At 40.1% G+C, this 26,429-nt stretch overlaps 1 protein-coding gene across 3 annotated transcripts in view; it reads left to right on the top strand.

Moving 5' to 3' along the window:
- Nucleotides 1-26,429, top strand: part of phkb (phosphorylase kinase, beta) — a 61,648-nt gene that overhangs the window by 27,036 nt on the left and 8,183 nt on the right. For 2 of the 3 annotated variants that reach the window (XM_086025617.1, XM_086025615.1), the window contains 12 exons: nucleotides 95-253; nucleotides 655-749; nucleotides 9,945-10,000; nucleotides 10,482-10,575; nucleotides 19,023-19,106; nucleotides 20,951-21,055; nucleotides 21,516-21,598; nucleotides 22,399-22,489; nucleotides 23,251-23,309; nucleotides 23,422-23,584; nucleotides 24,461-24,542; nucleotides 24,692-24,749. In XM_086025617.1, coding sequence (XP_085881743.1) covers nucleotides 95-253; nucleotides 655-749; nucleotides 9,945-10,000; nucleotides 10,482-10,575; nucleotides 19,023-19,106; nucleotides 20,951-21,055; nucleotides 21,516-21,598; nucleotides 22,399-22,489; nucleotides 23,251-23,309; nucleotides 23,422-23,584; nucleotides 24,461-24,542; nucleotides 24,692-24,749 — 1,129 coding nt within the window. Of the gene's footprint in view, nucleotides 1-94; nucleotides 254-654; nucleotides 750-9,944; nucleotides 10,001-10,481; nucleotides 10,576-19,022; nucleotides 19,107-20,950; nucleotides 21,056-21,515; nucleotides 21,599-22,398; nucleotides 22,490-23,250; nucleotides 23,310-23,421; nucleotides 23,585-24,460; nucleotides 24,543-24,691; nucleotides 24,750-24,849; nucleotides 24,941-26,429 lie in introns of all 3 variants that reach the window. The other variant, XM_086025616.1, reaches the window with a different exon arrangement.

The following is a 26,429-nucleotide window of genomic DNA, read 5'->3' as shown; positions in this document are numbered from 1 at the left end:
GCAAGTATTCACACGGCAATTATTGAGTGACAGAATTGGTCAGACAAAATCCTTTTCGCAGAACTGATGACTCAGTGACGGTTTCTCGCTTTAGGCCACGCTGTGGTTCCCAAATACTACTACGTGCCCGCAGACTTTGTGGAGGCGGAGCAAAGCAAGCACGGCAGCCAGAAGCGCTTCCCGAGCAACTCTGGACGCGACGGCAAGCTCTTTCTGTGGGGCCAAGCCCTCTACAACATTGCTAAGCTGCTAGGTAAGATACAGTAAATACAGTAGATACATGACTACATGTCATAAGATTTGGAGGGTCTTACAAAATTGACCACAGATGCACATTATTTTCGAAGGTTTTTTTTTTTTTTTGTCAGGGAAACGGGTACAGTGGTCATAAGTGTACAGTCCAATAATAATATAATAATATCGTCGGTGTCATGTGAAAAACACGTATGTCCACTTTTGTAATTAAAAAAAAAAAAAATCGCATTAGTGGGACGTCTGTAATGCAGAAACCCCTTTCATGTAAAAATTTAAAAAATTGCAAAAAAATGGACATAAGTACTTTTCACAGGACAGCGATGACATGGTATATTTTTAATTTGAGGAAGTGATATGATAACATAATGGCGTATGTGTGTCCATGACCATGTGTCTCAGTTGACGAACTGATCAGCCCCAAGGACATTGACCCCATTCATCGCTACGTTCCTCGCCAGGACCAACGCAACGTCAGCATGCGATACTCCAACCAGGTCAGCCTCAATGCTTTCATTGTCTATGCTCAGTTTCCCAGAGTTCCCTTTCCAGAGTTTGACTATTTGACTATAGCCTGTGAAGATGAGAGCTACCACATCAAATTGAAATATGAATTATGCTTGCAAATGTATAATTTTTCACTACGAAAGTATTTTACCTTCCAATATGATTGGGAAAAAAATTTTTTTTTTAATTTTATTTTATCAAGAAACAATGATGTAAAAAAAAATAATAAATGGGAGGGAAAAAAATCACACAGAATGAAAACCAGTGGAACTAAAACGCAATAAGAACAAAAAATTGGTTGGGTTATAAAGTTTCAAAAGAAAAAAAACTTTTCACACAATCATACAGACAAAACTGAATTAAAAACTAATTTAGAAATTAAACTTGTACCTTGAAATATAATGAAAATAAGTGAAAGTCAGTTAACAAAAACACCCCTTGACAAAGTTGTATTACCTTGAAATATAATAAAAGTAAATTGAAAAATGGGGGATGGCATCTTCACTTATCCTTTTATCCGTCCATCTTGTATACTACTTATCCTCAAAAGGAGTCAATAAACAGTTCCTTCCTGCTTTAATTTTCTGTGTTTTCACCCAAAAAACTTGCTGCCTTACTGTTGTCTTATTATTTTTGTTTCTGGGAACAATCTGATGCGTTTCTGTCAAAGTGATGGCCAGCAGAGACTCTAAATGCTGCATTTTTGTTTCCTTACGACATCAAAAATGTTCATGGATCAAATTCCATCCCTTTCATGGCTTTTAAAAAAAATCATGTGATTGAAAGAAGAAAATAACAAAACACAAGGACAACAGCACATTTTTTTCCATTTTTTAATTTATTTTTTAACATGAATAATATTCACATTATTTTTTTTGTGAAATAAAAAAATAGCACACAAACTGTTGCCAGGCAAAATGCACTTCACACAAACAGGGTCACACACAAACAAGTAAAGAGACAAGTCAGGAACACAACAGGCATGACACACACACAACTACACAAGACACAAAGTATGGACACACACACACACACACACTGGACAGAGGACACACACATACACACACACATAAGGCAGATGTTTAGAGAATAACATGTTTTCTCGTTTTTATATATTTTACAAAGGTAAACGTTTTGCACGTTTATGTTTGTTTTATCTAGACCATCACATAACTGCGGTAACAAAAGTAGCATTAATTTGAAATATGCACATATATCCATATCCGTAATGTACATCGGTAAGACTCTCATATTGGAGGGTTGGCGCATTAATGTAGTGGGCCAACTGGGAGTGCCCATGCAGTATTAATTGGAAAGTGTTAAATTCCTCCGCATGATGAAGCAGCAACACCGTCGCCCACACACACACACAACAGCTCGCATGGTCGCTCGATGAATTATCGGAGTGAGATAAATGGATCTGTCCCGTGCCGCTCAGCGGCCCTCGTCAGAGAGGAAAAACGGGTCAAGCGAAGTGGCAATGGCGCCTGATTGGACACTATCGAAGGCGGTATCTGTTGGGCAGGACAATAAGGATGATGAGTAAGGAACGGAATCGAAAGATGGAGCTAAATTTGAAATTGCTTTAAATTTTATTACTTTTTCTTTCACTCACCGGATTTGGCAACCTGTCTAACGGTTATCGGCGATGTAATCTTTACGTCACGCGCAGGCGCCTTATGAGCAGAGACGCCGCCAAACAAAGAAAAAATATCAAACAAAAACAACTGACACACACACACATGCACAGCGTTGTCGTCAGTGAAATAAATGTACACAGTCATTGATTTATAGATATCATTCTTTTTCAAGCAACTAAATTGCCTTCTTAAAGGACTTCAACATATCGTATTTTCTGGACTTTAAGCCGCACCTATAAGTCGCACCCATTCTATAAATAATGAAAAAAACATGTAAAAGCCGCATCGTTATATTATTCGCACTTATCTATGTTAAAAAATTAAGATATTTACTGCATTTACAGAACGATTTTGAACTGTACATTTACATGTATGAACAGATTCTTTCCTAACAAAGCCTTTTAACATGGCAGCAACTTTACTGATTAAAACAAACAGAAAAAAGAGAAAATAAACAGTACTATGCATCATTGCATTGCCCGCTGCTGCTCCGGTTTGTCAGGTGACGTCCAACCTTCCGCAAACCAACTAATTCATAACATAGTGCATAGCCCCCTCGCCTGTTGAACTCCTCCACCTGCAGTCACATCCTGTTAATGGCAATTGTGTTGTATTGTATTGTAATTCCGGTTAGACCGCCCCTAGTGGTGGAAGAAAAATCCACAAAATAGCCGCACCTTTATATAAGCCGCATGGTTCAAAACCTAGGAAAAAAGTAGTTGCTTATATGGAAAATACAGAACTCAGAAATCCACTAAAATATGCCACTGCATAAGTCATAGTGACAGTTTGATGTAAAAGGTCCCAGATGGTACCCCCAACAATTGAATCGCTCGTACTCCCTGGAAAGTAAAAAAAAAAAAACCTTGCTCACCGATTGACACGAAATTCAGTAGACTCATTTATCGAGTGACTGGAAGCATGGAGAAGTCTCACAGATCCATGCATGCAAATGCACAGGAACATTTTCTATTTTGGAAGAAGCCACCATTTTAGTATATCTTGTTCATTTCCACCAAATCGCTGTTACAAATGTCGCATTACTGAGTTCAAAAGGGAGTCAATGGATGTTTTGAGGTCCGCAATAGCATTAATATCACCCAGTAGGTGCCACTATGTCTTGTTATATAACACGCTGGATGCATCAGCACTAGAGATGACTATTTGTACGCGCGCGCGCGTGTGTGTGTAGCTCAATGTGATGTGTTCCAGTCCATTTAGCTTGAGGGGCGTCAATGCATTTCATGGAGAGGCGCATAAAAAGGCTGCTGTGAGGAAATGAAGCGATCACACGTGACGGCGTAGTCGTCTTCATTTGTCCGTGCGCCGCCACGTGTTGTAAATAACACGTTCAGAACACTGCCACATTGCATCACATAAATGGCATATAAAATGGCATATATGCCATTGAAAATGATTGCGCTGTAAAACTAGTGATAGCTCTTCCTCGCCAGTGATGATTACCGATTCAATTGGACGGACAATTTTATTTTGAGATGCCAGACAGCATATAAAACCCTATTTTCTCCATTTGTGGCCTTCCCTGTAATATACCCCACGCCCCAAATCGAATCATCGTTTTTATTTATCCTTCAGGAAAGAAATACTGTGCCTTTTCCACATTTTCTGTTCAAATGCCTGTAATTCATATCTGCATTGTTTTAAGAGTTAAGGGACCAAAAAAAAAAAAAAAAAAAAAAAAGTAATCATATTTTTTTTCAATTAATTAAAATGAATTTGTTTTTTGGAATTTTGTTCTGCCATTTAACGGAATCGGCATCTGCCTCAAAAAATGCATATCGGTCCGGCCTTACTATCAGTGCATTGCCAGATTAAAGCAAAAAGCCGCCTTGTATTAAGCATAAGATAGCAACATGCAAAACGTGAAAAAAAATATGATACACGATGTTGTGTTCTACTTATTCATGTGTTGCATCCACATGTTGTCAGTAATGCCAGACGCTCTTGACCACATCACATCATTTGGCATTCATGGGGGCACCTGCTGCATTTATTTCCTTCCACGCCGTGGTCCGCGCTATGATAGATTTTGACTTGTCTTGCTTATTTTCCGTCACACACCTGGGACTGCCTGCAACGTCGTCATGGTTACTGCCCAGCCATTGCAGTGATGCGGGGGCCCGAAAATGCCTCGACAGGGAAAACCTATTTCAACCTGCTCTACTTCATTCTTGCATCACTGCCCTCCAGCATGGAAGTGCATCATGGTACATGATTACCGGATGTATGCTAGGTACTGTGCAGCCGTCACGCACATACCGTAAAATATTAATGCTTGAACACAATCAGTTTCCCACAGCAAATGATGGATATTAAAAAAAAAATGGGTTAGGATTTCAAAATAGGATTTTAAAGTGGAAGTCAACCCAAACATTTTTTTTTTCCAGAATATGTTCTATGCAGGCCCACTAATTGAGACAAGGCCCTCTGATTAGTATTGCATTTATGGAATATGAGAAATCCACCCGTTTTAGCTGGCTCAGTGGGCGGCCATTTTGTCACGTCTGTCCATCCATCCATTATCTATACCGCTTATCCTCACAAGGGTCGCGGGGAGCAGTAGGCGGGGGACACCCTGAATAGGTTGCCAGCCAATCGCTGGGCACACAGAGACAAACAAACATCCGCACCCACAGTCACACCTAGGGGCAATTTAGAGTGTCCATTTAACCTACCAAGCATGTTTTGGGGAATGTGGGAGGAAACCGGAGTACCCGGAGAAAACCCACGCAGGCACGGGGAGAACATGCAAACTCCATACAGGGAGGCCGAGGCTGGGATCGAACTCACGCCCTCTGAACTGTGAGGAGGACGTGCTAACCAGTCGAACACCGTGCCGCCATTTTGTCACGTCTGTCGATTTAAAATTACATCACAGTGTCCCAGGGCTCAGATAATGACCAATCATGACTCATGATTGGTTGTTACCCGAACGCTGAGACAATGTGATTTGACAGTGTGTCATTTTCAGTTGACAGAAGTGACAAAATGGCCGCCCCCGGAGATGGCTAAAAACGGGTGGATTAACGCTTATTCCACAAACGCAATATTTATCAGAATGCCTTGTTTCAACTAATGGGCCTGCGGAACATATTATTTAAAAAAAATATATGTTTGAGTTGACTTCCCTTTAAGTGGGGTAGGGTTTTAAACAATATTGGTGTTTCAAGATTTTTCAAGTCTATTGTTCGTAGTAACTGTGGTTTAAAGACAGTGTTTGGTTTTCAATGACAGCATCACACCTTGTTTAATTCCAAACTGAGACTTAATTGTATTTATGCAGTACCTTTCTATGAAGACTGATCAGGCCTCTCATCTTTTTGTGTCACCACTGGGTAGTCTAGGAATATGACTTAAAATACATGGATATTTTCTGTGAATGCATAGTGTACATTATCTGTTGTTATCTCACCCTTAAAGCTTCTCAAGGGCGGGATAATATTCCTCCTCCGTCTTTTACCTCCTCTAGAACTACACAATTTCATCCTACGACCCCTTGAACACACACGCGACGCCCCATTCCGCCCGTTCCCCCTCCTGCCGTCCCACCGTCCATGACTTATCATTTCTTTGATGTTAAACCTGTGACACGTTCAAATGCCCTCATCAAAAATACGAATCTCTGTGCGCAGGCACGCAGCCGCCGGGGGCATTAAAGGAAGGGGATTATATTTCATTTCACACAGAAACGGAGAGAGGGGGTGCGGGAGATGGGAGGAATGGAGCTGCGTTCTCCTTCTTCAACTTTGTGTGGAAGTCTTTTTTTTTTTATTCCTTTGTGATGCCACACACACACACACTGGGAGGCAACGTGACCTTGAAACAGAGGCAAGCGCAATGCAAACTTTTCTGTTTCAAATCTTTCAACGATTGAAGATTTGTGCCAATAAGTTGGGCTTTGTGAGACTGGTTGTCGACCAACACCACACGACAGGAAACAAAACAAACAAAAAAGACATGACATGAAAAATAATTGAAACAGTAGCAGTGTGATATCTGCTAGCACGACATGCACACGAGCTTCACGCCATGGAGTTGGTGTTTCAAACGAGGATTAGCGTTTCAAAGTCGTCGTTAAAGCCATGGTTACGGTTTCAAAATAGGTTTTAAAACGGAAGTCAACCCAAACATATTTTTTTCAAGAATATGTTCCCAGCAGGCCCACTAGTTGAAACATGGCATTCTGATTAATTTTGCATCTGTAGAATATAAGTTAAGCAGCAAAATGCACTTGTTTTTAGCCATCTCTCGGGGCGGCCATTTTGTCTTCTGTCGACTCAAAATGACATCACAACTTCTCACTATGACCAACCACGGCTGACCTGTTTTCTGAATCTGAGCCGTGATTGGTCGTTGTGAGCAGTTGTGATGCCATTACAGTCGACGGAAGACAAAATGGCCGCCCCCAGAGATGGCTAAAAACGAGTGGATTAACACTTATTCCACAAACGCAATATTTATCAGAAAGCCTTGTTTCAACTAGTGGGCCTGCATAGAACATATTCTTGAAAAAAATATGCTTGGGTTGACTTCCACTTTAAGCAAGGGTTACAATTACAATACAAAAGGTTTAGGGGTACAAATTGTGATTTCATAACAGAGATAGGGTTTCAAACTTCATTTATTTCGTGACCCAGTTCTTAACTGGACACATTTGTAAATCGAGTTAAAATTTCCAAATTAAATGAATGGAAATGCATTTAATCTATTCCAGTGAAATTATTAAAAAAAAAAAAAAGATTCACTCACGCTAGGTGTGAATGTTTGCTGGTGGTCAGAGGGCAGCCACGCTTCCGGCAACCTGTGGGCACAGAACGTGTTTACCGCCACCAGAGTGTGAATGCGTGAGTGCTATCCAGTGTCCAGTTGTCCCGAAGCGCGCCATATAAATCTGATGCATTAATATTTTTATTTGTTTTTTTGGTTTTTTTTGCAATTGTCACACTCTTTTGACCAAATTGTCAGTATAAGAATACACACCCTGGAAAACAGAAATCACTCAATAGAAAAGTTAGGGGAAAAAATTGTAGAATGACTGTGACTGATGTTGGGCTTGCTTTCGGGGCTCAGGTGCTTCCACACTCAGGCCAAATCGTTTGTTTGTTTTAACAGCTTTACCGCTGGCCACAGATTGATCGCCAGAAAAAGGAAAGCAAACAAAGCGGCAGAACCAGAATGGTTATTTTACTTTATTTTTTTTATTTATTTTTTTTGCCCTACCTCTCGGGAAGAAGCAAAAGCTAGGCATAAGGAAAATGAGGAAGGACATAAAGATTAAGGTTAAAAAGAAGAATGGGAGTGGATCAGAAGAGAAGAAAAAAAAAGGTGGAAGGTACAGAAAATGAGATAATTAGGACCAAATCCAAGGGAGGATAAAACAAGGACGGGTAGAAGATGACCAGAAAGCATAACGAGGAAGTTTTCTTGTTTTAGTGAGTTTGCTGAAATTGGAATTTGGCTGGTAAATGCTACGCAAAGATTGACTACAGGTGGTCTTTGTTAGGGTGTCAAAGTAGGGTTTTTAGACAATGTGAGGGTTTCAATGTGATGTTTCAAACCTCAGTTAGGTTTAGGATCAAAGTTGGATTTCAAACAAGCATAATACTTAAAACTTTTAAGGGTTGCAAAACAGGTTTATGGTTTCAAACTTCTGTTGGGGTTCCAAGTGAAGGTTATGGTTTCAAATTAGGGCATCACAAGAGGATTATAGTTTTAAGAAAAAAGAGAAGTTTCAAATTAGCATGTAAGGCTATGTTTAGGATTTCGAACAAGGCTTACGGTTTTAGATTAAGTTTCAAATCAGGGTGAGGGTTTCAAATTAGAGGTTCAAGCCTACATTGGGATTTCAAATTAAGGTTTCAAGCTTAGGTTAGCATTTGAACTTGTTGTTTGAAACCAGACTTAGGCTGTCAAGTAAGAATCAGGGGTTCAAGTTGGGGTTTCAAGCAAGGGTTAGGGTTTCAGTAAATCGAGTTAGGGTTTCAAACCTGGGTTGATGTTTCAGCGTTTCTAAACCAGGTTCTGGTTTTAAGACAGGTTGAAGTTAGGGTTCCGGTGTTGTAGCGTTGCTTATGATAACTTACTATACTCGGAGTAGTGCTTGCATGTGAAATGTGTTGCCTGTCCGAAAGTGTCAGTGGTGCTACTCTGAGTGCCGCGATTCATTTTTCATGGTTGCTGGCTCAACCCCCCCCTGCAGCCTGCAGCCGAACTTGTCTGCTTCCACTCTACTTATCCACCACGTCAAGCCATTGACCGTGTAGCACTCCTTCAATGAGTTGCTGAAGGGACTTTTTTAGAAAGAATGTGCATAAAATATACAGGAAGCGAATAAAGCACTTAACGGGACAGGATCGTTCACGTGCAATCGGACTCCTTTTGTGTGAGCCAACGCATTCTGCCCCCCTACTTCTTGCCTCGCTACCTATCAACTTTTCGTTTCATTCCATACTAATAAGACACGACGTCATGCCGGTTTAGCTATAAATGGCTCATTGATGCCTTCAGAGGCCGCTGAGCCGCATTACAAAGCAGAACAGAGTGTCTTACTACATTATTCGCAGTTGCTTGTTTAAGATGTACCTCTCATTTCAATTCCACCAGTGTGGAGGTTGCACTATACCGCCATCCACTGTCAGTTTGTGTGTGCCGAATTCAGATTTCAGATCACATCACTTCATCTCCCCCCAGTGTTAAAGTTGACTTCCGCCAAGTCAGTGTGCTTGTTTGCTGCACGTTTTTTGGGCATGCAACCCGGATGAACAGCAAATAAATCGACTTTACCCATATTTAATGGACTAACAAGATAAACGTAACTTTTTGGAAGGTCTGTGTCTAGTTACTTATGGCGTAAATGTAATGTAACATAGTATTTCAGAAAAAGTATATCTTGCTAACAGTGAAACATGGTGGGGATAGTGTGATGGTCTGGGGCTGCTTTGTTGCTTCAGGACCTGGCTGACTTGCTATGATGAATTCTGCTCTGTACTAAAAAAAAAATCCTCAAGGAGAATATTTGGCCATCAGTTTATGACCTTAAAAAGGCTTTTCATGCTCAGAAACCCTCTAGTGTTGCTGCATTAAAGAAATTGTCCAGGAAGAGTCTCAAAAATTTCTCCTCAGATATGTGAAGGACTCATTGCCAATAATAGAAAAAAAGTTGTCACTGCTCAGTTGTCACTTATCAGGGCGGCCCAATCAATTATTAGGTTTAGGGAGTACATTTTCACACAGGGCCAGGTAGCTCTGAATAGTATTCGCCCCACCCCCCGAATAAATAAAATCACCATTTAAAACTGAAAAAAAAGTTTTTTAATGATCTTCAACAGTGAGGAGGCTATGCAAAAAAACAAAAATTAATGTACTTACCCACCCAACTAACTAATTAAAACCATTCTCATCTTCCTATGCACCCACCTATCTACCAGCCTAACTACCTACCTAGTGATGAATGGAGAAGCTGCTGATTCAGTCCATTTAATGTTGACATGAACCTCACAGCTTTTTTTTTTGTGTCTCTCACAGGGCCCCATAGAGAATGATGTTGTGGTTCATGTCTCACTGATCGCTGAGAGTCAGAGGTACGTCGTGCGTCTGTGGTTCCAGAGCTGGGCACTTTACTCTTTTTTGCTGGTCCGCCCTCCATCCGCGATCTGGGTACCCTTCCATCTTTGTCCCTCTGTCCTTATTCATAAAAATGAGCTTCCTCCGACCCTGTCCATCCTTTTAAAGCACTACCGTCCTTATATTCCGTCGGAAAACCTACCCCCATCCGTTCTTAGTCTGTCCTTTTTAAAAGAGTTCTCATCCTGCGTCCAACCGTCCACAAAATGGCGTCCGGGACGGACGGACGGACCGTTCCGTCCCAGGGACGGAATGCCCACTTCTGTGTGTTTCCCTACGTCCTGTTCATAGTCACAATTGTACATTTGTGATCACGAGGTGACTCTCTGTTTTATATAAGTGCTACACCAGAGGAATAAACTACAAATACAATTTTAAGTGAGCACATTGTGTAAGAAGAATTATTTCATACATCCATTTTTTGGTCTTTGTGTGTAGACTGCAGGTGTTCCTGAACACATACGGTATTCAGACTCAGACACCACAGCAGGTGGAACCCATCCAAATCTGGCCTCAGAAGGAATTGGTCAAGGTAATTCACACACACACACACACACACACACACACACACACACATGCACATTTATTCCTGAAAGCAGCAAATTTGAGAGATAATGGCCATGGTCTTGACATCAACCTTGAGAATTCAGCCTGAGTAACATAAGATTTGAGTTGGCTTTTTTTTTATTGTTGTTGTCGTGACTAGACCCATTAGAAGTTCGCAAGGACCTTAACTCCACTAGATCAGATCTCGGCCAAACATATTGTGTGTGATGAAGTTTCAAGTTTTTTGCTTTCTTGAGGACAAACAAATAAATAAATGTGTTTATTTGGTCAAAAAAAGAACAGTCTGTAATTTCTAGGTTATAGGAAGTAAACAGTTGGCCTATAAGACGTCATTTGATTGAAACAGCCATTTTTGAATTGTTTTGTTCTTAAGGGGTTTCATTCACACATAAACAAGTGGAGACAAACTTGTCTTCAGTCCTTGAGTAATAAACATCATGTAAGTGATTGCCTTCTGTTGTCAAGTGGCACTAGCAAGTTAGCCTTGCTAAAAGCTACATCCCCTTTGCTTTGTGTTTGCGGTAATTGAAGGAGTTCTCAAAAATAGCATTGACACCACCACAGAACTAATCAATGTTGCAATCAGTCAGATTGCATGTCAGCAGCCTTTCCCCCGTCTTGATTGTCACATTCATCAAAGAAAAGCTGTCGGCTCCACGTCATTGATCCCCCTCCGTGCTGCCGTATTTAACCACTATTGATCAACATAATGGCCCGGCGGGTCCACCTGCAGAATGTCATACTTTGATGCTTTACCAGAAACAAATGTATAGTGGCAAATGTGAGCCCGGCAACACTCCCGTGCAGACAACAAACTTGCACACTCGCACGCCTCTTGACGCACAACTCACAGCACACGTGGCTGAGAAGTCATTGTTTATCATACCAACCGCGGTCAGCGTTTCTTGAACTAAAATTCACGCATATACAGAACCTTGCACAATACCTTTATAACACAAGCAGGAATAAATCTAAGTAAATCATATCCTAGTCAACTTATATCTACTGGAATGATTCGCTAGCTACCAGCCAATCAGAATGATGAATTGTCACCGACAGCTGAGACCATTTTTGCCTCCTGCTGATCAACGGCTCATTCGTTTGAATCATATCTAAAGAAGCACAATAACAGAACCATCTCTTAATTCTTCATAATTCTTAATGTTGCTTTTTATTTAGATTTGGTCCTGCCTGTATTATGAGTGCATTGGGCAAGATCGGTATATGTGTGCATTTTCTTTCATGAAACCATGCCTATGGATGTGATAAACTATGACTTCCCATGTTGAGTGAGCGCGTTAAATAATCTTGATTAATGCTCAAGTATCAAATATTTCACTGTAACTCGATAATATCAACACCTATTGTGAGATGTCAGGCAAAACGTATGATGGCATGCCATCCAAGTGCCTTAGCGTAATGGAACCGTGCGGAAATAGCAAGCAGGCGGAACTAATTATCTGCACCACAGAATTATGTTCATCAAAATATTCCCAGCGATAACTGTTTATGGCACAAGCCTGGAGTTTTTGTGCCAACATTGACTGGTATTTATAAATGTTCATTGTTCATCACCTTTAAGTGGAAATCAACTCAAACACGTTTTTTTCCAGGAAATACGTTTGTGGACTATAAACAGCAAAATCCACCCCTTTTTAGCCCTGAGCAGTTGCGACGTCATTTTCAGTCGACAAAAGGCTAAAAACGGGTGGATTTTGCTGCTGAGCTCATATTTTAAATGAATCATATTGCCTTGTTTCAAATAGTGGGCTCGCATAGAACATATTCTTGAGAAAAAAAAAATGTTTGGGTTGACTTCCACTTTAACTAAGCTGTGGCTGAAGAAAACAGCCTCAAAGCATGATACCGGCACCACGGTGCTTACTTAATTGGAGGCATGGTGTCGTTTTGGTGATATGCAGTGTTGCATTTGGGAGAATTCAAGTGCGTTTTTGCAAAATGTGAAAAAAAAAAAAAAAAAAAAAAGCTCCCATCTTGCCACTCTACCGCATAGCCTAGACATATGACGGTGTGAGATAGTTGTCACGTTTACTTCAAAGCCACTTCTGCAGCTCCTTCAATGTTGCTGTCAGCCTCTTGGCAGACTCGCTGACCAATTGCCTTCTCGTCCTTTTCATCAATTTTACACGGATGTCCAATTCTTGAAAATGTCCCTGTTGTGCCTTCTTTTCTCCACTAGATGATTACTGTCTTTACTGTGTTTCATGGCATATTTATTCCTTAGAAATTCTTGCTTCTGCTGATTGATACTTTTGAACAATGAGACGTGCCATGAAATGTCACTCCAACAATGTCAGAACACATTTTCGAACATCTAAACTGTAGTTGGGATAATCAGAAGCACTTAAATGGTGACAGTTGTGCACCGGCTCCCATTTAACGTAAGTTTGAATGTTACTGGTAAATTCCGAGCACAGCCGCATGCCAATTTATGAGGATGTCTTAGTTGTTTATTTTACAATTCCCCTCTTGAAAAATGGCTTCTTTTTTAAACAGAGTTGTTCAGGTTATTGGTCATGTTATGTGGAAAATGTTTTGGAATTGATCTCTTGGTCTCTTTTTTTTATATCACAGAAACCTGTGCATTTGAATATGGGTGTGTCAACTTTGTATGTTAACCGTACTTTCCTACTTTTCCTACCTACCTGCCTACCCACCTACTTTACCTACTGTCCTGCCTGCTTGCGTACCTTCCTTACAACCTTATGCTGGTTAATGTAGAAACTGTGGGTACGTGCATTGAGAGATTGGAAACTGCAGTTAGTCACATTGTCAATAATCCATCTTGGCAGAAATTGAAAATGCAGAGAGTGGAGTGCTTTTGAGAAATGTTTTCCCTGCTGCTCCCATCAACCATCTTAGGAAATTCGTCTGACCCTGCTTTACCTATGCATCAAGAAGTGCTTGTTTGCCCTGTGTGTTTGTGTGTATGTGTTTACACTGTACAGGTATACATTTGTTAGCTGGATTTGGATCTATGAATCTTCTGCGGCGCATGATCAATAATCACTGGGAGTCCTTATTAGGAGGCAAAGCGTTCAAAGACGATTCGGCAGAAGGTGAACGTTCCAACGGTGTTGATGATGGAAGGCATCACAGGCAAAATTCACTCTGCGCGTTGTTTACACGCCTGGGGGGGGGGTCGTAGCCGGAATCGTAGCGGCGGGATTTAGTACGGACTACAAATTAAAAGAGCACTTTGTAGAGTGGATAACTGTAAAGACACTTTTCGATTTTCTGCCTGCCGCTTAATGGACTTTTCCTGAGCTTCAGCCTGCCGCTTGTGTAATCCTTCTCAACGGATGAAATCCGACCGCGCAAGCACACTGTACGCCTCAGTGGAGCATAGTGTGGAATATACAGTGGAACACACAGGAGAACATAAAGTAGAACATACAGAAGAACATTCAGAGTCAAACCTAGACTTGACACACTGCTATTTCTTTCTTTCAAAATGGTACAGTGGGAAACTAGCACCTTACCTTACTTATATTAACCATCCATTATAATATGCCAACCACCTACCGTACCCTACTTTACATCAGCATTAAAAATATGTCCTCATTGGCCGCTATCGCTAGTGGTTTCCCAGAGTTACAAAAGCACTAAGAATTTTCACTAGTCACAATGTTGTTGTCGGGTAATTATGTTTAATATGATTAAAGAAGACATGCTAAAGTTGACTTGAATTGGATTTACAACCTTTTCAAATGGTCATGGCCCATGTGCACACTCAATTCAAGATGCATAAATGTTTAACGCCACAGCTCATTATCAGGTAGTCAGCTCTGATAAGGTTGTGCTCCTTTTATATGAAAATACGCTTCCATGGGCAAGGGAAGGCAGCTTTATTTATATAGCACATTTCATACTCAAGACAACTCGGTGTGCTTCATTCACACAAGCACGGAAACAACACCTACTTGCGTTTACAAACACGACAGTTAACGACATTCAGAAGCAAACGAGAGAAAAAGAAAAGTAGCTTTCTAAAATTACTTATTATTTAAACACAGCCTCTTTCAATTATTGTCTTTCAGCCAGAGCAATATAAAACACAGCTTCTTTATCCCCGTTTGACTTTCTATAAGTACATCCCAGTTTTAGGTCTTTTCTTCCATCCGCACTGGAAAAAAAACACACAAATTGAATCATTTTGAGACTAACCTGGCTTTTTTACAAACTTAAGAAGTAGTCAGGAGGTTTGTACATTGCAGTCTGTAAACACATTAACTAGCGTTTATTTTTTGAGGAAAAAACCTCCAGACTCCCTTTAATCAACAAACGCAATGGTCTCACATACACAAACACAATCATCATTCAGGATTACAAACAGTCACTCGATGCCATGGTGGTTATTGGCGGTCATTGCAGGTAAACTAAACACATGACTTAGCTTTAGTTAAATTCAAGCGTGGGATGCCGGGGAATTAATATGCTTTCCATCCCATTACGGATCAGCCTCAAGTTGTGTTATGCCCTATTACCTACTGTCAAGTTTACTTGTGTGCTCCCCGTTTTATTAAACGCTGCCTAGATTTCTTATCCGCACTGTGATTGCTGTGGCAAATTTTTGGACAGCTTATAAATCTTGCCAAGCATCCGCGGCAGTCTCGGCTTGTCATGTTTTCCCATCCCGCTCCCCCTCTCACGACGATTTCATTTTGTCCACAGTGGCCTGAAACGTGTCTGCTGCGCCCGCCGGGAACATATCGTAAACGTAGCCTACTTTGCATTCCCTTCCCTCCTTACCCTACCTAACCATACCCTGCCTAACCTTTTCTTACTCTATAACTTACCTCTCTTACCTTATATTAGTAATCTGACCAAACTACCTCCCTACTTCCATACCCTTCTCTACATATCTGCTTCTCCATGTACCCGCTTACCTTACCTTTGAGACCCTTTTTTACCCTAACGTTTGAAAAATTCAAAAAAAATATATCAATAAGTTCCTGGATTGAATGGCTGCACTATGAAAAGACAAGTAAATACGTCAATGGCATTTAATGAGTGAACTACTCTACCTCGCCTTCTTAACGTCATCATATCGAAAATAGTTGCTCACACAGTAGCTTCAGATCCTTCATACTTGGGACTCTTGTGATGTCATGCACCCATGTGAATTAAAATCCGTGTAGACCAGCTGCCTCATTGACATTCTCCACATGGGAGCAGAGTCGGGTGCAGAGGTTGTCCTCACCACCCTGTGTCTGTGCGTACGTATGTGTGTGTGTGTGTGTGTGTGTGTGTGTGTGCGCGCGCACGCATGTGCAATACTGCTTCATCCTCAGTGAACAGCTGACTCTTTTTTTTCTTAATACAGTGTCCTGCTCTTTACTTACTCGTAAGTGTGTTTTATTTTAATTGGCACAACCTTTTAGCCGCCTTGCGTTTTGCAGCAGAGTTGCACGGGAGGAGCACAGTACCACCTTTTGACTGGCTTGGTGAACTGCAGCTCTTTTGAGAGTGAAGGGCCAACTGTACATCAGGGAGCATACTAAAGGGGAATTTTAAATCTCTTGTGTCCACATACTTGTAGTTGTGGCATTGGAGTGGCAGGCTCTTTATATCCACTATACATATACAGCCATGCAATAAAACCCTTCTTCTCAAATTAAAAGGGAAGTCAACCCAAACATATATATTTTTTCAAGAATATGTTCTATGCAAGCCCACTAGTTGAAACAAGGCATTCTGATAAATATTGCGTTCGTGGAATAAGAGTTAATCTACCCGTTTTTAGCCATCTCTGGGGGCGGCCATTTTGTCACTTCTGTCGACTGAAAATGACATCACAGTTGCTCAGCGCTCAGATAACGACCAATCACAGCTCACCTGTTTTCTGAAGCTGAGCCGTGATTGGTCGTTACCTGAGCCCAGAGCATCTGTGATGTCATTTTAGTCGACAGAAGTGACAAAATGGCCGCCCCTTAGATGGCTAAAAACGCTGCTTAACTCATATTCCACAAACGCAATCAGAATTCCGTATTTCAGCTAGTGGGCCAGCTGGGAACATATTCTTGAAAAAAATATGTTTGGTTTTATTTCCCCCTCTTTAAGAAGACCCATCATGGCAATGACAGAATGTGAGCAGAGCTGCATCATTGTTTGATACACGGATAAGTGTTAGCTTCTGATAAACACCACATAAACAACGTTATAAAATGTTAAAAAAAAAAAAAAAAAGTGCTTGACCTACACCATCTTACAAAATACACCCGGGACTGTTTCAATTCAAGTAAAAAAAATATAGCACATTTTCCTTTAAGTGTAACATTCCAAGTCGATCTCAAGGGCAACAAAGCTGCTTGGACGATGTATTCTGCTCACGTAGCAGGTGAGGATTTCACACCTCTGAGCTGAAGATGGAAAGGGGGGTGGGGGGTGGGGGGCGGTTGGGTTGGAATCAATGTCCATCTCGATTCTCTTTGCATCTTCCAATGCGGCGCATTCAAACAGCCTATGATACAAAAGAGGCTTTTAGCAGCAGAGCGGAAAAAATAGTCTTTACTCAGCTCGACAGCGTCTTTAAGTGCTTCAAAGTCACGTTAAAGTAGAAGTCCACCACCTTTTGTCCCTGCATTGCCCTTTTGCAGAACAGCCTCGTAATTGCTGGTGCACTTATTCGAGGGGTTATGTTTGTCTAAAATGTGTGTTGACTGCCAAAGCTGGCTCGGGCCTACATTGGGCCCTAAGCGAAATTTGAGTTTGGGGCCTGCCAATAATATTGGCAGTTGATCATTGTTATTTTTGTCTTTTTTCTTTTGATTTCCCCTTGAGAGATAATAAAGAGAGATAAGTTAGAACTATTTTTAAAATTACATTTAAAGAGCAGACTGCGCTTCACTACACGGGATACTGATTATCATCTTGGCCTAATTAAATATATATAAACATATATATATATATATATATATATATATATATATATATATATATTTTTTTTTTTAAACTATATACCATGCATTTGCTGATGAAATTGTCATATGGCAACAATTTTACTTCCCCACATGTTTTTTGAATTGAGTAGGTCACATTTATGACGACATGTGTTGTTGTTGTGATCTTCAGAATAAAAACAGAAAAAAAAAGATCATTAACCAGCCTAACAAAGGTATAACTCAATATGTATTCATGTGCTTGGAAAATTATAACATTGCAGGAAAAAAAGGCACAATACCCATCTAGTGCCTGAGGCATATTAAAAAGGATAAATTCAGGCACAAATTGCCGCATTTGCCAAGCTAACACATTATTAGCTATTTTGGCATAGCATGCTAACTGTACTACACAAGTAAGTACGATGAGAACTTTACTTCACCGGCGTAACGCGTAAACCAACATGAAATGGCAATTTCGACTTATATCTTGGGGATACAGGAAATATGTACACCTTGTTCGGCAAAACTTGATACGCTTGGAGGTCTGTAACTTATACTAATTTCCCAAACTAACAACTGCTCAACGCAACTGCTCCGTAACCACTCCCTCTCCTTTCCTGCTCGCCACCACAGTGACGTCGTCAGCCATGAAGGGAAAATAGCAGCCTTAATGCCTGCTGTAAAGAATAGAACTGAATTAGAGTCTTTTGTACATGATCCATTATGTAGTCATAGCAGCCGGCGGAAATATAGTTACACTGATTTGCCCCCTGTTTGCGTGAGTGCGTGTGTACGTGTGTGTCTATGTGCAGGTGAAATGAGTCTTTGGTGGTCTTGCAGCTCTTGTCAAACATTTCGCTTTCAAAGAAATACAATTCTGGACAAGAACAATGGCGGCAAAAACCCATAGGGTGGTGGTGGCCATTGGGGTGGCTGAGTTTCAGTCCCCCGGCTCTGCTCCAGGATGTTACTTTTGTCAGAATCAAGTTATTTCCGTGACCACTATATACATTTTTTTTTTTTTTTTTTTTTTATTAACGCAGGGTTACCAACAATTTTGTGTATATCTAACCATAAACAATTCTCCAAACTGGCTTACCAATTGAAGCAGATTCTATGTAATAGAGGAAGACCAACAATGTAGGTGAAATATCTCTTTCAGATTATGTATGTTGAGGGGACATCAAATTGGTACAATGACTGTTTTAGTCTCTTTTCAATGCATCCACCATTCCACGTATAACATATCATCAGCGTCTTACTGCTGCTGTTGCTGCTCCTTTAGCCCCATGGGGGTCCGCTAAGTATGTCACTAATGGCGTGACGGGGACCTTTTCATTAGCGCCGCATCTCATACGCGCTAATGATAATAACAATAACGGTGGGTGGCCGCGCTTCAATACGAAGGTAATTTCTGCAACAACGGGAATGTCTCGGCTGGGGACCGAATTACTTCCCCTGACCACCACTTGTGTTTATTAATGCGGCCTTACATGTCTTCCGACAGGCGTACCGCTTCCTGGCCGTCAACAACAAGCTGGGTCTGAGTGGGCGTCCGGATCGACCCGTGGGCTGCATCGGAACCTCTAAGGTATACACGTGTGAACACATGCTCACTTGTACCTCATCAGCTGCCTCCCACGCGTCAAGGCGTCGACGAGCGCACGGAGGCTGCTGCGGGCCGCAGAAATAATTCATTTCAACATTAGTGCATGTTGAATTTAGTTTGAACAAATAAGACAAAAAATGTTTTTTCCTTTCAAATTACAAACATCCCCGTTAAGGTAGCGTACAATCGTTTAGCTAGAAGTTTTCGGCTTCAGAGTGGTAAATATCCACTTAGATGGGCATGTGTGGATGAAAATAAAACAATTTTATATTCTAAATCATACATGAATTGAGTATTATTTTGCAAAAAGGTGTGATATCAAGCAAATAGAGATGTAATTCTTTTGGTCCTGAACGGTGTGCGTTTTTTGATCAATTGTCTTATTTTGAGTAAAAAAAGGTGCTTTATTCTGAGAGCAAAGTAAAAGCCAATGTAGATAAAAACAGTTTTTAAAATGGTTCATAAGTATTAATTTATGAATTTAAGTAACTAAAAACATTTTTTTGTAATTTGTATACGGAAAATTAAGTCAAGTTATTTCGGATATGAAATTGTTGCAGTATGACAAGAATAAAGTGTTGCTGTTTTTCAGAGATAAAACAACATTTGTTTTCGAGTTGTGAATGTGAAGTTTTTTGAAAGAAGCTGGATTAACAGGAAAATAATTTTTTTCTTAGCTGAAAAGTAATTGTTCAGAGGAAAAAAAATAGGAACTACCGGTAATACTAGAGAGCTATACTGCCATCCATAATTATTGGCAGCCCTATTTAAGACATGTTAAAAGCCTTAAAATAAATTCAGTTTTTATTGCAGAAGCATTCTCTCGTTTTGAAAATTGTAGAAATGGTTCACCAGACACAGAATCAAGCTCCTTCCATCTCAGTCCCAAGACCTCAACCCCATTGAAAACCTGTTGAATGAGCTCAAGAGGAGAATACAAAGGAGAGGAGCCAGGTTGCTGGATGGTTTTGAGAGGTTGTGCAAAGAGGAATGGTTAAGATCTCTCTTTCTGTATTCTCCCATCTTGTGAAACATTTTGTTGGCAAAGGGCACAAGATTTGATGTAAAACAATTATTTCTTAATGTGGGACTTTTTTTCCCCACTGAACAATTGCACTTGAATTAAACGTTGGATTTTCATCTTTTTTTTTTTTTTTTTGTCCAATACTATTGAGAAAAAAACAGAATTAATTTGAATCTCAATAAAACAAATTAACCAGGGATGCCAATAATTATGGAAAGCAATGTACTTTATAATGTAGCTTTGACAGGCATTGGTAGCTGTTCTCGTCTTCTTTGGACGTCATAGGAGCAGCTTCTAGAAGCGGAGGCGGCCTGAATTTGGGCGGGGATAGTCGTCTCAGAATTTTACATGCAGGAAAAACCCTGCTTTAACGGTTAAGACACTTATGAAGAGCTTGTTTGCATGTTATCGCACGTTACACGCATGTGCGCTAATGTCGTTTCCTCCTCGGAAAAACGAAGCGAGTCTCCGTTGAAAACCACCGCCCGACCAATGAATCACGACTACACCACCCCCCCCCCGCAACTCATTGCAAAGACAATTTTATAATGGAACGTTTATGGAGGGAGGATGGCTGCCTGCCAGAGGGCATTATCATCATCATCAGTTTGTCTGTGTTTAGGTGCATGCGTGCGCATGGTAAATCAGGTGTTGTATTCAATGTATTTGCGGGTGTGAATGTGTTAGCTCATTGGTTTCGCTATATCGTAAGATTGATGGCTGGTTTTATATACTGCCCACAGTAATGTACACGCAATTCCTTTTGAGAATCCATCTTGTTGTCTGTGTGTGTGTGTTGCAGATTTATCGCATCCTGGGCAAGACGGTGGTGTGCTACCCGATTGTCTTTGATCTGAGCGACTTTTACCTTTCTCAGGATGTCATGCTGCTGATTGACGACATTAAGGTACACACGCACAAAGTTGATCGTAAAATGGACACCCGCCGCCAATATATTCCAACAAGCCGACATCTGTGGCCCTCTCCCCGGTTTCGATTGAAGGTCAATATGGTAAAAATGTGGAGGGTTCACAGTGGGCTAACTGGTCTTAAACCTTTATATAAACAACGGGCTTGCCATAAAACGGTTCCGATCGCACCAGGAATGAAATTATGCAGTGTGCAAATGAGCCGTTATAACCTGTTGACAACGAACGTATTGCCTTGCCATGCCTTACCTTAGATCCTTAAACATTTAAAGGAAAAAAATTACACCAAATCATATTTCCTTAACAAGTAAATTCAAAAAAAAAAAAAACATAAAAAAAATATATCTATACATATATATATATTGTGTGTGATTAAAAGTCTTGTTTACTTCCTCATTCTGAGAAAATGTTCTTCCAAATGATATTTTGTGTTTGCAGAACGCCCTCCAGTTCATCAAGCAATGTTGGAAGATGCAGGGACGACCTCTCTTCTTGGTGCTCATCCACGAGGACAACATCAAGTAAAATATCATCCACAATCTCCTTCAGGGGCTTCCGATGCATTTCTTGCAATAACAGGACATCTAAATGTTGGTCGAAAATTACTTTAGACAGTGAGGCACACGCTGTTTCACCATAAATAAAGATGCCGTGTCCATGTTTTTTTTTTTTTAATATCTGAATGCACATTAAGACTTTTCGAAAATTTTCCCAAAGTAATATTAAAGCCAAATTCCAACATTTAGAACCGCACTGGCTACATTTACATCGACACATATATTCAGATTAAAATCCTGATCGGAATAAAAAAGATTCATGAACACACCCCATTTGGAATATTCTGATACGATCAAGCCCATTCCGATTAGAAGCAGAGCTAGCAAAAGATTTTATGGGTGCATAGTTAATAGTTAACGGTATGGCCATGAAGGCATGAAGAAAGCTTTATAATGAGAATAAGAGGTTGGTTTTTTGTTGTACTTTTTCATAGAAAAAAGTCAGTATTTTTTTCTGAGATCTAAAGTCATATTTTTAAGCAAAAAATAATATTCTGAAAATGAATTGTATTTTTTGACAAAAGGTCTTATATATTTGTGGGGAAAAGGGTTGTTATATCATGAGAATTGAGTACCGGTTGTATTTTTTCCAAAAAGGAAATTGAAATATTGTAAGATTAAAGTACCGGTAATTTAAAATAAAAAATAAAAAGTAACGGAAGTTGTATGTTTTTGGAGCAGAAAATGTACCAGTCCGAAACTTTAAAAAAATATTTGAGTGCTGCAATGCAAAGACAGTTTTTTGATTGGACTTGTGTGTTCAGGGGAAGTCGCTTCAATCCGGTGTTGGACATGCTGGCGTCCTTCAAAAAGGGCCACATCGGAGGGGTCAAAGTTCACGTGGACAGACTCCAGGTTTGTGCGTCTTCTTGACCATGTGAGAATTAGGACATATTCATCAAGATAAAAAATGTGTGTTTTTGGCAGAAAAAAGTTGGCAGTTTTTCAAGTTCTTTTTTTCTGTTTTCAAGAAAAGAAAGTTATCATCTTAAGATGAAGTCATATTTTTTCAAAATAATGACACCTTTATTTTGGGGGGAAAAGTTGTAATTTTAGGATTGTTAATTTTTTTTTTTTTTTAATGAAATTTGTGATATTGTTGAAAATTGTACAGTTTAAAAACATCATTTTAAACATATGAATGTAAATGTATTTTAAAGAAAAGACATAATGTTCCAGCAATATAGCTGTATTTAAAAATCAGCCAGATCTGATTTTATGTTGCCCGCGAAAACAAATTATGTGCATCGAGTCATGTTTCATGCTAAAATCCCCAAATTCCAAACTGTCAACATTTTTTGAAAACGTTGAGATTTTGAAAAAAATAAAATAAAAAAAACACCAATCCCTCCATTTAAAATAAATGTAATATTATTTGAACAAATCATTTTTTGGGCCACTGGTTTCAAAATCATCAATTTATTTATATATTTATTTGGGTTCACAATCACTCTGAAGGAAACCATAAATACGATGTCGCCCGTTTTAAAAAAAAAAGCTGAAGCTACTTTTTGTTGGACATCTTTTTTGAGATATTCATGTATCTTTCACACAAAGGATAAAACTGCTGATTTTGAAATTGAGATTGTTGATGATGTCACGCATGTGAAACCCAGACGCTGATTTCCGGCGCCGTGGTCGAGCAATTGGACTTCCTGCGTGTCAACGAGGCCGAGTAAGAACCATGACTTGCACGTTACGCTTGCGGACCACTTCATTCGAGACACCTTAGTTACATCTACATTCCTTTTTTTTTTTTTTTTTTTTGTGGTAAACAAAACAAAAAGGATCCCGGAGTTCAAGAGCTTCGAAGAGCTGGAACTTCCCAAACACTCCAAAGTCAAGCGACAGACAAGCACGCCCAATGCCTCCGACTTGGAGCAGCAGCCTGAGATCAGTGTGGATGAGTGGCTGCACAAGCCCACCGATGAGATCCTCCAGAAGTTCCACGTGAGTCCAGCCCCGCTGGGGGCTCCTGTACCAGGTCAACTACTATAAATCACACAAATTGGGTCCCTCGTGTGATTAAAGACTAAAAATATCTCATTGAAAATAATATATTTGAGCCCACAAGTCAACCCCCAAAAATTCTTTACAAAAATATATTCTATGTGCCTCCGCTAGTCTAAACTTGGCATCCTGATTAATATTGTGTTTGTGGAATATGACTTGAGCAGCAAAATCCACATGTTTTTAGCCATCTCAGGGGGCGGCCATTTTGTCACTTCCAGTTGACTGAAAAGGACATCACAGTTGTTAAGGGCTCAGCTAATGACCAATCATGGCTCACCTGTTTTCTGAAGCTGAGCCATACGTCCACACACTGTAAATTTCATATTTTCATAAGTTTTATAAGGTCCAAAGTATATTTCATCCACAAGCAGTTTTAAAAGAGTGACTCATTTAAAATGGGGAAAATATATATATTTGTGTATCACATTTTTACATGAGTTTTTACCCCTCACAATGACAATCAAACTTTCACGCAAGTTTGCTACGGCATAATGGATTTTATTTGTACCATGTAACGGTACCTAATGAAGTGTCCTGTGAAAGTCGAAGCAAGCAAAAAGTTGAAAGCGACCTCGTCGTCGTCGTGCATGAGAATGCCTTGTTTATCTTCCCCATTTCATGCATATTCCTCATTTAATTCCCATGGAAATGAGGCGATACGCGCTATTATCCATTATCGTCATGCGAGACACCGAGTTGCCTCATTACAATTTCATGGCAGCTTTTCACGAGTTGGTACAAATGTGCAGGTTCTTCCTGTTTTCTTGTATACACAATATGGATTAACTGCATCTTGTGTTTGTAATCATCCAGGATTGCGATTGCTTGGCCAGCCAGGCTCAACTCGCCGGAATCCTGCTGAGAAGGGAAGGATCGCACTTCGTCACAAAAGACGGTAAGATTTTTTCAGCTTGTTGAATGCCACGATCGGAAATCAATTTCCTTTATAATATTATATATATATATATATATATCATACGTATATTTGAGAGAGGTGTTTATTTTTTCCCTTCAACGGCTGACGGCTTGTTGTTGAATCTGCAGAGAGCCTGATGGAAGAGCTGGAGAGGATTTACCGACAAGCTGGCAGCCGGAAACTTTGGTCTGATGTTTACACGCACATGCACACGCAAACACACTTTCACACACCCGCATACGCACGTACACGTATTTAACGGGTTGTTGTGTTTAACGACGCGCAGGCTGGCGGTGCGCGATGCCGCCGCCATCACCAAGAAGTTGGCCAGCTCTATCGCGCCTCACATTACCTCCATACTCGTGAAGGGCAAGCAGGTAACAGGTCCCGCCAGAAAAGGCGGAGTCTGCATGTTAGCCGTTAGCGGCTTGCTAACCGCCGGGCTAGCAGGCTAGGTTCAAAGCAGCCGTTGATATTAATTCGCCATGTTGCGAGAGTAAAAATCATGCCTACTGTATGCAAGTTTGGCCGGGCGAGCTTGCTAGCTTGCTAGTTAGCTTGCTTTCACCTCATTAACCATCACACAGCGGCGGCCCCTGTTGGCTGTACGTCCCAACGACAACTTAGACTTTTTTTTTTTTTTTTTTGAGGCAGAAGACTATTGGAGCATGTGCAGTCGGACCTATACTGAAAATGTTTTTGTTTTTTTGTTATTCATAACATCTATACATTTTCATTTTTCATTTTAACTATGAATATATTAGAAATTATTGTAAAGATAGTTTTTAATTAGACTTTTTTTCATTTACAGATATTTTAATTTGGTCACAAATGTTTTATTTCTTTTAGAGATGTTATATTATTTATGATTTTGATATTATTTTATTGACGTTATTCATTTCATTTATAGATATTTGATTTTACTTTTTCGTACTAGATATTTGAAATAGTTTTACTTTAGAAATGTTTTATTTCAAAATATTCTTTACCACTGCTGAGGCGTTTGTCAGGTCCACTGAAGATCCGAGTCGATGTGCACTTGTCGGAATTTGAAACTGGGCACCCGCTTCACACACACACACACCAGAGATTAGACCAATTTCTGTGGTGTGAGTGGCAAGTTTAAATACGGTGTGTTGTAGTCTGACGGACAGCAAAATCTTTACCCAGTACAGTGGTACCACTACTTACGAAATTAATTGGTTCTGGAAGAAATTTCTTAAGTAGAAAATTCTGTAAGTAGAGCCGCGTTTTCCATGTAAATGCCCTAATCCGTTCCAAGCCCCCCAATATTCAGACATAAATGTTTTATAAAGCATAAAAATGCATCAAAACATGTAACAAATACATGTTATAATTAGATTATTGCACAATAAATTATAGCTGTGCATAATGTAGGAAACAAAGAATAGAGTAAAGCATAAAAATGATGGTCGTTCACCTTTTAATTGCTGTCCTCATCGCTCTTTGCCCTCTAGTTCATGTTCTCGCTCAGGTGTTTTTTGCCTGGCATTTTATAAAGAACTGATTTAATAACGTGGCGACTGTCGATACATTATGGTCATATTCTTTTGCTAGATCAACCAAACGCATCCCCCTTTCATACTTTTCTATTATCTCTTGCTTTGTTTGTATGGACAAAAAAAACGATTTTCTCCTTTTTTTTCTTTTCCTCGTTTCTAATTCACATAAAACTATCGGAACACCTCATGGCCCGAGGGGCGAATGACGAGCACGCCGCATCCATCTATCTATTTACCTGTCTATCCACACACACAGAGACACACAGAAGAGGTCCCTCTTAACCAATGGGATGCCAGGAAGATGCTAGGCTAGCCAAATGGCAGAGCAGCTATGAGTATGTTG

This window comes from Filicampus tigris, chromosome 3 (assembly GCF_054856515.1).
Source record: "Filicampus tigris isolate MCC_2025a chromosome 3, RoL_Ftig_1.0, whole genome shotgun sequence".
Classification (NCBI taxonomy): domain Eukaryota; kingdom Metazoa; phylum Chordata; class Actinopteri; order Syngnathiformes; family Syngnathidae; genus Filicampus; species Filicampus tigris.
Note: the sequence above shows the minus strand (reverse complement) of the source record. Positions and strands in the feature narration are given on the sequence as shown.